General features: G+C 41.7%; 1 protein-coding gene across 1 annotated transcript; it reads right to left on the bottom strand.

Moving 5' to 3' along the window:
• Window positions 1-1,313: 1,313 nt before the first annotated feature.
• supt6h (SPT6 homolog, histone chaperone and transcription elongation factor) lies at window positions 1,314-13,706 on the bottom strand. The gene is made up of 37 exons (XM_029174312.3): window positions 13,547-13,706; window positions 11,913-12,023; window positions 11,672-11,839; window positions 10,993-11,066; window positions 10,685-10,859; window positions 10,498-10,579; window positions 10,106-10,361; window positions 9,889-9,990; window positions 9,653-9,766; window positions 9,363-9,452; window positions 9,059-9,201; window positions 8,763-8,905; window positions 8,540-8,647; window positions 8,135-8,415; window positions 7,887-8,041; window positions 7,529-7,724; window positions 7,248-7,387; window positions 6,923-7,040; window positions 6,759-6,835; window positions 6,532-6,667; window positions 6,273-6,410; window positions 5,921-6,088; window positions 5,697-5,824; window positions 5,382-5,589; window positions 5,147-5,294; window positions 4,921-5,063; window positions 4,684-4,824; window positions 4,401-4,596; window positions 4,120-4,265; window positions 3,895-3,987; window positions 3,670-3,783; window positions 3,419-3,543; window positions 3,097-3,209; window positions 2,941-3,018; window positions 2,677-2,855; window positions 2,275-2,558; window positions 1,314-2,113 (listed from the first exon to the last, which is right to left on the bottom strand). Exons 2-37 carry the CDS (start codon window positions 12,010-12,012, stop codon window positions 1,921-1,923), a joined length of 5,253 nt encoding a protein of 1,750 aa, XP_029030145.1. The 5' UTR covers window positions 12,013-12,023; window positions 13,547-13,706; the 3' UTR covers window positions 1,314-1,920.
• Between the last annotated feature and the right edge of the window lie 97 nt (window positions 13,707-13,803).

Raw genomic sequence — 13,803 nt, 5'->3', positions numbered from 1 at the left:
GCACATATCTCTTCTCTGACATCAGGGTCCACATGATCTCCAAAATGGAGGAATTGTTTGTAGGGAAATAAATGGGTGATAAGTTAAATCTGAGGAACTTCCTCACTTGCTAGAGACAGGTCCAGGTTCTCTGTAGAACCTTTTGCAACTGATGTGTCTTTTCAATTATTATTATTATTACTATTAATATTATTATTTTCCAGCTTGATTGAAAATAAACTGGATTTATTCACTGTGTTGTGTATTATCAGACCTCTCCCCAGTTATTATGAATAGGACACAAGTTTTAATATGAACACTTTATTAAAGGGATCACAGGTAGAAAAGGTCATCAGCAGAGCCAGAGAAACCACTTCCAACCACCACAACTGCCAACAACCAATCACAGCCTCACAAAGAAAGACGACGCCTTCATCTGGCAAGAGACGTGAAACAATGCACGTTTACTCTTCAACATAATTAGTTAAAACCATATGCATATAATGGGACAATACCCGCACACGCCAGACAGCAGCGCTGCGCCGTTGTACTGTGGCACAGCAAACAGAACAGGAGTAGGGAAAATGAAAACAAAAGTCAAGGGGGAAGCAGAGCAGCTGAGAAGTGCCACAAAACAATCACAAGATTGAATGTTCTTTGTCTAGACACCAATATAGATATTATTTTTACCGAAACAGCTGCGTGCAAATAAGAGTATTATACAGTAGTAGGAATATAAACAGAGGGAAGCCAGTTTCATGTTGTCTGCTCATAGAGGTGGTGCTTAGAGAAAGATGTTACTGAAATGTATTTCACTATTTCATCTACATAAAAAAAGCTTTTAGTGGCTTTTAATGTCTGCGACTCAATTACAGCAGTTGGAAGAGATCACGTCCTACAAGGTGGCAAACGTCAAAATTAAAAGACCTGCTCAACTGCAAACAAGATACAAGAGATTCAAATGTGAGCAAATTTTAAAAATCTGTCAAACTTCTCATGTGACACGATGTTTCTTCACTCACCAGTTAGATTGTTAAAATCAACCGATTTAAAGTATGAGCAAACATCTCTACTGCCTCAGAATTATACAGCCATTAAAGCAACACTGACCTCTAGTGTGGCCTGTGATGAGTCCACAGTGTTATAATTAGGTCAATACTTTGTCTACAGAAGCTGTAATACATAGTCAGGTGGTCATAATACAGCATGTATGAGAAACTAAAGCTGATGTGGAGATTCATGCTTCGTTTTCTAAATTAGCCTCATCCCTCCCATTCAATACGTCTGTACTCGTGTGTTTGCTTTGACAAATGTGAAGAGCAGAAGCGTCAATGTTCGAACAGAAAAGAAAAAATGTCTTTATTCTTTCTGATGCATTCCATACAAAAATTCGCTTTTCTGACTGGCTTGGCAAAGCGCTTTTGGCAATTGCTCGCAAAAAATCCACCAACCGCAGGAGAGGACAGTGGGTTTCTGGAGACCGTAACTGTGCCCCTGTCAAACTATTCATGGATTAAACTAAAAGCAATCACAAAAATAAAGATAGCAGGACAGCTTGTCTGACAAAGTCTGTGTAGGTCCATTTCCTATTTCCTAACTGCTGTCAGATATTTCAAGTTTTTTGTCATTGTACTGACATCTCTGCATGACATTTACAGTGTTATTTTTACTATACAAAATACTATGTAACCAGAGCCATCATCTGGAGGAGAGGAGATGAAACCGGTGGACAGGACTGAGATGGGTCATCATGCCAAACTGATAAACTGTAGATAATCTATCAGGAAGTGAAGTGAGCATGGATGGGCAGTCAGCTGATTGGAGCGGGCCCCACCTAGTGGCTTTCTGAATGAAAGGGCTGATGGGTTGCATTACAGACTCAACGCAGCAGAACAGAGGGTGAATGTGGGTAGGGGGTGTAACGACGCCCCCCTCTGTGTCCTATCGGTCCATTTCATCCAGCAGCGGCGTGGCATCTCCAGCAATGGACATGGGCGTGCTCTCGATCATGGGGCTGGGCGACGGCCGCGGTGTCATCCTCTGGCCTTTCTTCCGCCCCTCCGCTTCTTTCTCCTTCAACCACTGCTCCGCCATCTTGCCCCAGTCCACCGCAGACGCATTGCTGCCGCTTGCCCTGCAGGGAAAGAGGACAGTGAATGGTGTGTTTTAGCTCATTATGAGAGGCACAGACTGATGGGCTGCTTTTTTAGCTTTGAAGATATGTCAACTTTAAGTTAGCACCATCTAGTGGTAAAAAAGTAGATATGCAACAAAAAAAAGGGGTGGGATACGAACTTTGGCTGCTGCGGCTGCTGCTGTTGCTGTGGTGTCCGTCCTCTGGATGAGGTGGAGGATGACGGAGTGCTGGACGAATGGCCATGGTGGCTGCTGTGATGGCCGTGGTGGCTGTGGTGTGGCATGTGGCTTCCGTGTGGGTGAGAATGTGCGTGAGAGTGCGAAGACTGCGGGGTGGAGCCGGGGTACTGCGGCGTGCCCAGGGTTTGCTGACTCGGTGTGGTGTAGGAATAGCTCGGAGTCATCATGGGAGTCGCTATCGGCTGCTGAGGTGTAGCAAATACCTGCAGAAGAGGGAAATTACGTTACTCCTGTGGCTTTTTTTAGTTTATATCAAAACAAATCATCTGGAATTTCGTGAGTTGGCATCTTTCATTAGTCAACAATCAGAACTTGACTAACATGATAAGCAGACGAGCTCCCTCCTCCACCTCCTGTGCTTCCACCATAGCCGTACTGGCTGGAGCCCCACTGTGCAGGGGTGGTGTTGGGGTTCTGGCCCTGGCCTGTGACCGCAGCAATGGCATTGAACATCTGCGATGTCATGTTGCGTGGAAGGGCATTGACGGCTCGGGTCAAATCTAAGGAGAAAATGATGCGTGAGGAAATAGTAAATTATGAGTGCTGCTGAAAATGCAGATCTGTGTAGAAAAGAGCAGGACTCACCTGCAATGTTGATGTTGGCTGGGGTGGCGTTGAGGGAGGCAGGTGTCCTTGTTCGGCTGCTGTTGCTAGGAGTGACGCCTTAAAAAAAAGGGTAGAAATTGTTAGATCATACACCACAATATACTAATGTAACAAAATAATCTAGTGCTTCAATACCTGGTACAGGCTCTTGGTAATGGTCCTTAAACCAACGGAAAAGTCCGTTGACTGTGGGAAATATCTGGGAACGGTAGCGGAAGCCGTCTGGGGTGATGGTGACATACTCAACCCTGACAGGAAGACAAGAAGATAAAGGATGATTGATATGTAAAGCCTGTTGTCATGTGACTCAAGCAGATTAGTGGGAGACTCTAACAAGTGATGGCACATTAACTATGATTCACAAAGAGTCAGTAGCTGTGGACCTTCCCATGACCACCTGTCATTTGTAACAGTGTGGCGTCAATTGTTTATCTTTTAATGCAACCTTTGTGCTCACCGTGGTTTTCCACGAGGCTGGTAACCCAGTAGGAACTTTCCTGGCAGATCTTTACAAGCTGAAACAAAGTATGGAATGAAAGTCGGCTTCTCCCTCTTTGTCCTGACCAATAACTCCTCCATTTTCTGCAAAGGATAGGGCGAAACAAAAAGGAGACATTAAACAGGTAGCTGAAACAAGAACAGTACTTTCCCACTGTACAGAAACTAAAATATAAAACGGACCACAAACACCCAGTAATCAATAAATACCTCTTTGCTGCCTCCATTGCAGTCCTGGAAATACTTATGTCCAAGTAGATCCCGGGCAAATGATGCCATTGGCTGAATGTACCGAGCAGTAATTTCATCCAGATCTTCAAACTCCTGCAGAAAATCAACAGTCACTTTTCAGGAACATGAAGAAGCTACAATGCAAACGTCTCATCTAAAATCATCTGCAGGTGTATAGGTTTTAGTATTTAGCCAAGGGTTTACCTCAGTATTGATCCAGAGCGTGTGCCCTAAGCTGAATGCGTTTTCTTTGCCTTCTTCTCTCACATCAACATGTTGATAGATGCCATCAGCCACCTATGAAATATCACAACACTTAAAGTTGAATTACATTTCACCTTCAGTCGCTTGGCTAAACTTACATAACTCTTAAATCCAGCTTCTCTGCTCATTTACAAAGGCTACACCACTCTTCCACCCATGTCTTACTTTCCAGGTGACTGTAAGGTGGTTCTCTCCTTTGCTGCTGGGTCTGATGATCAAGTCGCCCTGGTCCAGGGTCTCCATCATCTTCTCTGCCTGGTTGAAACTTATATTGTGGAAGTTAGGGTGGGCAATCACACGCTTTATATAAGCTGGAGAGGAAGAGACAAAGACAATGCATGAAACTATAAATATGACAAAATATATGAAAATTTATATTTTTCACAGTCGTTTCAGTTAAATTGTTTAAAAACAATAGACTTTAAGAATCATGCTAATATACTAACGTGTGCGCTGCTGTTTCTTTTTGAGTTCCTCGTCATGTTTTTGGTCTTCGGCCTCTGTGTCAAAGTCATAGTAACTGTCCTTGGGAAGTTTCCACTCATTTGCTTTGTCCATCAGATCCGAGGTGCGACACGTGAGGTCAACGCTGAATTTCTCAATGTCGATTTTCATGATGCGGCAGTGAACTGTCATTCCCACCTGAAGGACGGAGAAGCAGGTAATGATTAGGACAAAAGACAATAAAAAATATCCAAGGGCAAAGTATGATGACTACAAACATCTTACCTTTACTCTCTCTTCAGGGTGTTTGACCACTTTGTCACTGAGAAATTTAGTCGGAATAAATCCTTGGACTCCGTTATCTAATCTGCACCTCACTCCAATGGCCTGACCTGGACATGAACCGCTGTCAAAGTGATTCCACACCTAAAGAGGGGTCACAAAACAAAATCGCATTTCTACCTTTCTCTGTCTGCTGTACGGTAAACAGTTGTTAGAAAAGGAAAGGTCGGATGATGATACCTCGCTAAGTTCAGGGAAGTTGTCCTGCTGGCAGAAGGGACACTGCCACAGCCCAGTAGCATCGTTGCGAATGGCCTGGTCATAGCTTTCTCCCTGAGGTCGTCTATGAGCAATGCCCGTTACTACACTGGTGATCAGCTTACCTGGAAGAGAAGTAAGAAAAACATCAACCACTAGCAACATGGAGCTGGGTTTCTACTGTGGCTGCCAGAGCCCAGAATATTACCGATATAAAAGGTTTCTGGAGTCTCCTTGGTGAGTAGGTTGAAGACCTCCTCAGTGTTGGGCACTCTGTAGGAAACCCTCAGGTCTTTGTACCTGCAGCTCAGCTCTGCACGAATATCATACAGAGTAATTCCTTTGTTTCCATAACCCTGGAAAAAAATTAAAAGAAGATTCAACTTCACATGTTCCTGAAACCTGGGAAGGCCACCCACCCACACATACACCCCCACACACACCTGTCTTTCAAGCTCTTCCGCAAAAGCATCCAAGTCCAAATCTTTGAGACGTTCTGGATTTTCCAGGATTTCTTCCAGAGCCCCGGCTGGGTTGGCATCCTCCGCCGACTCGTCGTACTCTAGGGCATCCACAGCCATCTTACGAGCCCATTCATACGTTTCAGGGTGGACACGTGAGCCATCGAGAACCTCAATGTACGAGTCCGTACTGCGCAGAAAGGTTTGGTGAAAACACAAGTAATTAACCTCAACATTTAAAGAGTTAGAACTATAACAAACACCTACATGGCCTCAGCAGAGACATATGGTACCAACCTGTCCCCAAGGGATGCCGTGTCAATCTTGATGAAACCAGCACAGTTGATAAAAACCTTAGGCCCCATGTGGCACATGGTGACCAACTGGGTTCTGTTTTCTAGCCGAGTGTTGTTCTGCTTTAGAATCTGCAATAATACAGGAGCAAAGCTTATCAGATAGGCAAACAAGGCATTACCCCCTCCCATAGGATAAAACGTCAAGAGACGAGAACGTATATGTACCTTCAGCAGATGGGAGCCCTTTCTGGGCCCCAAACCACACACGTACTGGACCAGGCTCTGAGTATGAGTATGAGCGATGGCCCTGTTTACATCCACTCCAACCTCATTGACCCGGTTGATGAATTCACAGTAAAGAGCAGAGAGTAAATCCTCCTTCCCTACATGTTCCTAATGACAAAGACAAACATATTTACACATTATTTGCTGTTTGTAGCTGCAAAATATTATTCTGTTGTTTAGTATATATTTATATTTACTAGAACATCAGTACTGCTCAATATTTTACAGAAACAAAAACATAAGTCAAATAACAGAAGAGAAGCTATAAAACATCCCCTGGTCTCCCTCTCACCTGTAGTGGATGAAGTTTGAGGCAGAGAATATCGTCATCTGTGCTGCAGACCTGAGCATACTCCACCAGAGGATCCTGGATCTTCCTAGCTATTGACACAGCCTGGCGAAGCAAGGGAGGGTAATCCCTAAAATCAGCCTGCAGACACATCAGACAGACAACAGAGTCAAGGATGATGAATAAAAGACGACTGTTGTTGCTGACTGCTTTAGCTTAAACCCCTCAGTGAAATGTCTGTTCATTATACAGAGGTTTTTACCTCCGACTTCTTGCTGTTCATATACAACGTTGCCAGTTCATTGTCAACAAGTTCCACTCCCACAGGAGGAAGAGAAGACTCCTGCTCAAGTTCGCTGATTGTCCTCTTGATGTCTTCCATGATCATTTGTGCGTCTCTGCGCACACAAAACATGACAGTCACAATTCGACTCTCGTCATGTTCCATATGTTGCTTTCCGGCAAATACTAAAGAATAAATTTACTTACCGATTTTCTCCTGTGACAGCCACCACATGAGGTTTTTTGCTGGACAGAAACTTCTTGAGATTTTCAATGTCATTGGCCTGAGGAAGACAGGCAAATGCAGAAAATGATGCCAAGGAAACAGCCAATACATCTGACTGAAAAGAAGGACAGGTTTCTGCTTGTACCTTCTTTTCTCGCTCATCCTCCCTGAAGGCGTTCCTCCTCTTCATAAAGTGAGGCAGACGCAAGAAGTCCCCAACCTCTCCTTCGCCGTTGATTAGAGCACAGAAAACCGGTGTATCCCTGTCGCAATACAAATACACACCTAAATATTCATGTAACATTAAATAATTTATTTTTAAAAATATACTTAAAAACAGGAAGGTGTTTTTTCTGCTAGTATACACCTGAGCGATGACGCAAAGGACAAAGAATATTACTAATTTTATAAAATTTAAAAAATTTAAAATCACTTTGCTTTAGCATATGTAAATGAACACACACACATACCTGCTAGGCGCATAAGCAACACCCAGTACACGAATTCCTTTGCCCTGGCTTTCATCCATCAGATCATCGTCTTCTTCAACCTGCTGATCTGGCCTGTAAGGAGCCACCTTAAGCCAGTTATACAGCCGGCGGCAGCAGGACTAAAAGAAAAATGAAGAAAAAAGGAGAATAATATTCAAGTTCATGGAACACAGACCTATAACAATATTGCATTCTGAAAAACACAAATACAACAATGTGCCAACAGAATAAATGAGGACATCACAGGTAGCACAAATTACCCTGACGATGCTCTCCTTGGCCTCAGCGATCAGTTTGCTCTTGAGCTCTTTAGCCATTTGAGGGTAGAGGAACTGGGTCAGGGATCTTTCTATGGCTAAAGTTCGTTGCCTGTTCCACTCCTGCACTTGGTGACTGAACTCATCCCTGTAGTAGAACTGTTTGATCTCATCAAAATATGTCTGGTCACCAGCATATCTAAGGAAAAGCAGAAGGAACGAGAAGTGATGCCTAATTAGCCAAATTATAATTCAAATGCCACAGTTGTGCAAAATCCAATGAACTTAAACTGCTATCCTGACCATTTCCTGTTCACTTTCCTCCGTAAATACTGGTCATCAGCATTGTTATTATACTTACCCCTTGACGCCGATAAGGTCGATGCAGATGTCAATGGAAAGCAGTCCCTCATCTTCTGCAAGGCACATCTTCAAGAACTGATCCCCATTCAGCTCTTTTACAGGTTTGTTCTTGAGATACTTGAAGGAATAGGCAAAATGTGCCTCATCTACCTCCTACAGACAAATGGCACACAGTATTAAATTCAGTGCGTAAAAGAATATAAAATAGAAAACCTTTGTATTCTGTCTGATTTCTTGAATCCATACCTTTTTGCCTTTCTTTGTAGGTTTAGTGTTGATTTTGGCCCTCTCCTGAAAGGTCTGTCGTAGAACATGCCTGACCAGAGGTTCTCGAGCAATCTGCATTGCCACCATGTACCTAGTTCCTTCCAGCACTGCTTCGGGAGTAGAGAACTGACTGCAAACGTAATCTTTGGCCAGCTCTACGGGCTCAGCAGGGAACTGTTCCGTCTCATGACGCTGGTAACTGTCCCTAAGATTTTCTCCAAACTGTTCTGGAGTTAAGCCAAACTTTTTAGCCAAGCCATCTGCAGTAAGGAAGGAACATAGAAATATGTTTAAGGCTAACGATTGAAATGTCTTCTATGAATAAAGCATCTGAGATGTGATGGCACTCTGCGATTGTACGCAACACACAAGTAAGAGACTAACCAAGTCCCACGCTCTGACAGATGCTGTACATATCCCGACGAGACGCCAGCTTCAAGTCAGGTCCTTTCTGTTCTTCTTCCTCCTCTACCTCTAATTCTTCCTCTTCACCTACAGCAGAAAATGTAATTTAGCGAACTATCAAAAATAACATAGGCACTGTTTTAAGAACATAGCAGTTTAGCTGTTTATGCAAAAAAGGCTAATTCACACAAAGCTAACTTACCGTCCTCTGACACTTTAATCTTCTTCAGCCGTTTCTTGTTAGCTTTTGCAGCATTTTGCATCTTGGGGATGTCGCGACCATAGTAAAGCAAAAAGTGGTTGTATACATCACCCAACTCTTCAAGCGTTTGAACATCCTTCAGCCTAGAGAAGTGACAAATAGGAGCAGTGTTTATTGTTAGCTACAATGTAACATTTTAAAGTTTACACCTTTGAGTTAATTCACCTCTCATTCATAATTGGAGAGTCAACCCCAAAACATAATTCTAAACGCCCTCCAGCTGTATCTAATCCTACCTCTCCATGTCAGCTGTGTCCAGAGGACGGATTCCATCGGCCAAAGGTTTGTCAGGGTCGGCAGAAATCTGCTCAAACTGGAAAGACTGCATCTTCTGGAACAGCCGTGTCAGATTCTGCTTTCGGGTCTTCAGTTGAGTCCACTAAAGACAATTGTCATTTACAGAAAGACAATTAAAGAAAAAAACAACAACTTAAATTATCTGTGCAAGTCATTAATTTTTTCCTTCTGACAAAAGGCTTTTTGTTACTCTTTCTAACTTTGCAATAAAGATATTATTATTATATTATATTACAACATTACCTTTTCATCCCACTGCCACACCTTCCATAAGTCATTGATGTTTAATTCTGGTTCCACATATTCTTTCCTGTAAAAAGCTATGAATGGAACCTTAAAAAAAACATAATGGGATAATTAAGTTTGCAGCTTACCAAAAACACATCTGAATTAATTAATTGTGTGTGTGTGTGTGTGTGTGTGTGTGTGTGTGTGTGTGTGTGTGTGTGTGTGTGTGTGTGTGTGTGTGTGTGTGTGTCAAGAGGCATTTTGAAAGACAGTTTAAGGCAAAAAATTACATGAGGTCCCTGTACCTCAAACTGCTGATTCCTCATAAAGTTGAGGGCCTCTTTGATCTTTGCAATTGTGCTGGGGCCTTTCCTGCTGAAGTTTGTGGTTGTCCCTCTGTCAAGATAATCTGTACTCTCCTGTTCAGGATCACAGAAAAATCACAGGTCACACAAAATTTAAAGTTTGTGTAAAAGGATGTACAGTGGGTTTAATTAAATCTATTTCTGGAACAAATGGCAATATAGCCAAGGAAATGTACCTGCATAGATATAGTAAGTGTGGAAAAGCCATGTCTGAAGATCCACTCTGCTTCCTCTTCCAGCTCATCATCCTCAGCAGGTTTGACAGGGATGGAACGCAACTACACCACAACAAACAAAGTCAGCAACGCATCATGCAGAAATGGTCAGATCTAAATGTAGCAACAGTGCACATGCACATAAACCAAACGACTGATGGAACACAAAGGATCAGACCTGGAACCTCTCAGGCATGTCTGTGGAGCGGATCTCATTGTCTTGGTCAGTCATGTGACTACTCTCCAGCTCACTGGGCTCATATATCTCAAAGATGCTCTTCCTTCCCAGGCGCCTCTTTGTCTGTTTCTTGGGTCGGTCCCAGCCTTCATCATCTTGGTCTTCCTCTTCTTCCTCCCCTTGGTCATAAGCATCTGCATCAAAGTCAGCAAAGTCAAAGTCTCCACCAAAAATCTCCTGGGCTTCTTGGAGAGCACTGTGGAAATATTTAGAGAGATGACGTTAACAAACAATAGGTGTCTCTTATTAAAGATGGCAACTTGCTGCGCTGCATTTCTTAGGTCATTTCATATTAAAGCAAAGAGCTAAAAGCTGGAGGGGAAACCACTTACGCATCTGTGTATCCTGAGAACTTCTTGCCCCTTTTTTTAGTGATGGGCTGACCATCATCATCAACGATAAAATCATCTATATCTGTGGAAAAAAACACCTATTGTTTAAAATCAAGTGTGTAAATTATGCAAAACAATTATACCTTTATATTTTAGCCATTGAAATTTTTAATGCTTTTCCAGCTACCTGATTCCTCATCCTCTCCTTCTTCATCATCATCAGCCTGTTGGAGGGGCTCATCAACAGCCTCGCCTTCCTCCAGCTCCCCCTCTCCATCCCCATGAAAGATCTCATCTGCGATAAGGTCTTTCTCGTCGTCGTCTTCTTCATCCAGTATTTTTACACGGTCATATTTCTTTTTCTGTGACACAAGACAAGTACAATATCAGCACAGCTGGTCTAGGCATATTGTACAGTGTGTAAAAGTGCCATGACAGGAAAAAACATCGTACCAACACAAACAAACTGATAAAGATAAACTTTAAAAGGCTTACCCTTCTTTTCACTTTAACACCCAGGTTTTCTTCAATTAGGTCAAGGTCATCATCGTCCAGATAGTCGTCGTAATCTGCAAAGAGAAAAGTCTCAGTTATAAGGTTTATAAAAACTCCTTTATATTGGAATGACTTAGAATAAATTAGGAATTGTGCCTACGGCAATGCAAACAATATGTATCTGGGGCTGAAGGTAGAAATATAGGAACAGAGTTTGTTCCACCTGTTTTGTTCTACCCTATATAAACATATCAATGCAAATATTGTGATAAACAACTTCCTTCCACTCACGTAGATACAAATCAGACAAAGCTACAAAATATGAACAGCTCCTTTTAACCACATCTTGGTCAAATCAGTTGTTTCACAACTACTAGAGGTTCAAGCAAAGAAAAGAACATGAGGTTATTATAAACAATAATTTCTGCTGTCGATGAAAAGTTGTTTTCTATTATAGAACAAATATTCATGAATAATGTTTGGCACCTGTAGCTAACGTTAATGTGTCATTTATGACAGTGTTTTAGTAAACCAGAGGTGGTAACTAATGAGTTATGGTAATTTCCCCATCGCTGGACATTAAAGGTATTCTATTCTATGGTGATGAGTGACAAAGCACTCGCTGTTTACAATCTGCAGCAAATTCACCTAAAATATAAAAAATAATTGCAGAACTTACTTCGCTTTTTACGCCGATGCCTTACTTCTTCCTCTGAGTCACTCCCCCCTCCACTTGCACTTCGTTGAGGTTCTTCTTCTTCGGCCTCCTCCTCATCCCCATCATCAATAAGTCCACGTAAATTTCCCTGTTCATCCTGATCCTCTGTGTCTTCTTCCTCCTCTTCATCTGTATATAAATAATTTACATTCGTTCAACAAACCCACCACTATAACATATAACCTAGAGTGAAAAATCTTACCATCTTCTTCCATAAATCTCTGGGTCTTTTTGGGTTTTAGCTCCTTCTCTTCAAACTCCTCCTCTGACTCCTCAGCCTCACTCTCAATGAAGTCTGACATCACTGCTTCTTCTGGAAAAAAATGATAAAAGCTGTTACAGGTAGTAATTGCCTTAACAGCAGCAACTCACTACTTTGTTCTCTTAGGTTAGTCACAAATACACAACAAACACTGTACAATATTAAAGTGTTATTTCCCTTCTCAAGATATTCCATAATAAAACAACAACAATAATTTATCATTATTATTATTAAAATTATCTTTTATTTTAGACACCTGGTTCTGTTCTAACCTTTGGAGCAGGCCAGGTATGGCCCAATAACAATGATCAACGAAAACTGTTTACACTCAAAAAGAAAATTTCTGTAGTGTATCCAAGAAATTCCTCCCCCAGAATTCCAAATGCCAAAATACAGAGGTTACAGAGAAGTCATTTTAACTTGTTTACATGACCTGATGTTTTTCAGAACAACCTTGCTGCTGAACTTGCAGCAGACACAGAAGAAGCATATGCTATTATGCACTAATACATTATAACACAAATATATACTACAGAATTGTACTCCACTACTTTTCCACTTTTAAGTGAGATTTCTAAAGTATGAAAAGACGTGTATTTTTCAGCACGTTTTATAATTCCAAACGTTTGCTATGGCATTTGCTTTGCATCTCCTCTAGAATTAAAGATAACCTTTCATGAATATGATCAATGTCTCATTTACTTATTTTTTATTTGGCATCCCAACACAATAACTGAGTTATACTGAGCAAGTTTATCCAATACGACATACATTTTAAGCGAAAACCAAATATAAATTTAATGTAAATGCATATAGAAATCACTCTTGTGCGCTGTGTCAGTCACAAGGTTAGCCAGCTGAACATGAGCTTATTTGGGACAAACATAAACGTACCTAAACCCAACTGTGGTGTATGCCATTTATGTTAGGAATGTTGGCTTTATTTTATCACACTATTGTGTTATTAGGTGTCATTAGGTTTTACACACTAAAACAGATGAAGATGCAAGGCTTAAATAACAGACTAGCGATGTCGCAATGCGCACACAGTATCGACGAAGACGAACTTGGTCCCTAGTTTGCTTTCAAAGTAATGGTAGCTAACGGCATCCAGATTACACGTGTATCTTTGAGAAAGCCAAAGATCAATCGGTTGTTTAAGATTACTGATAATGTATTTGGATATTTGTACTCCTTAATTTTAGCTAACGATACTGTAAGTTAGGCATCGTATAAACAAGCTAGTACCAGTGTTAGCGATGGAAGCTAGGTGTAAGATTTCTTTAGCCAAGTAGTTTGTTAGGATTATCAGACACACTCTTCGTACATACATAACAATGAATTGACCGACAATGAAAGTGCAACCGGGAAAATAATACCACTGTAAGGCGAACACATGCCGATGTGCTTACTTCACAAGATTAGTAAACCTTACTGTTGTAGCGCATCAGTAAGTTAGCCTAGCATTAGCTGGAAGGACAACAACAGCTAGCTCCTTTTGCGTTAGCGAGTTGACGGGTGGTAATCGCTACAATACAAAAAATGCAGAATATACGATAATAAATTAAACTTACAGTTCTGGCAGTAGTGGCGTATTCCGTATGAATTTACAGAAATAGCGGGGCTGTCTTGCAATTACTGTTTCGAGGAGCCTGTACTGGTAAAAAAAATGGCCGAGAACAAGCGGCGTGATGATAATTCCGGAGTGCAAGGCGGAAACCTCCAACCTCTTCGGCAGGAAGGTAACGGCCCCTGGTGGTTGACACAAACCAAATGCATGTAATATGACTGCACACGGCAGGTTGTCCCAATAATAAGTGGAAATATTATG

Source organism: Betta splendens, chromosome 14, assembly GCF_900634795.4.
Source record: "Betta splendens chromosome 14, fBetSpl5.4, whole genome shotgun sequence".
NCBI classification, from domain to species: Eukaryota; Metazoa; Chordata; class Actinopteri; order Anabantiformes; family Osphronemidae; genus Betta; species Betta splendens.
This window is presented reverse-complemented; position numbering and strand designations above follow the sequence as displayed.

What these genes read in the sequence shown, in the direction of transcription:
- supt6h (XM_029174312.3), bottom strand. Translation starts at nt 12,012, where the DNA reads ATGTCAGACTTCATTGAGAGTGAGGCTGAGGAGTCAGAGGAGGAGTTT. An exon ending in GACCTTATCGGCGTCAAGGG is followed by an intron (nt 7,725 to 7,886) that starts GTAAGTATAATA and finishes GCTTTTCCTTAG; the next exon opens with ATATGCTGGTGACCAGACAT. An exon ending in ACCTTACAGTCACCTGGAAA is followed by an intron (nt 3,988 to 4,119) that starts GTAAGACATGGG and finishes GATATTTCATAG; the next exon opens with GTGGCTGATGGCATCTATCA.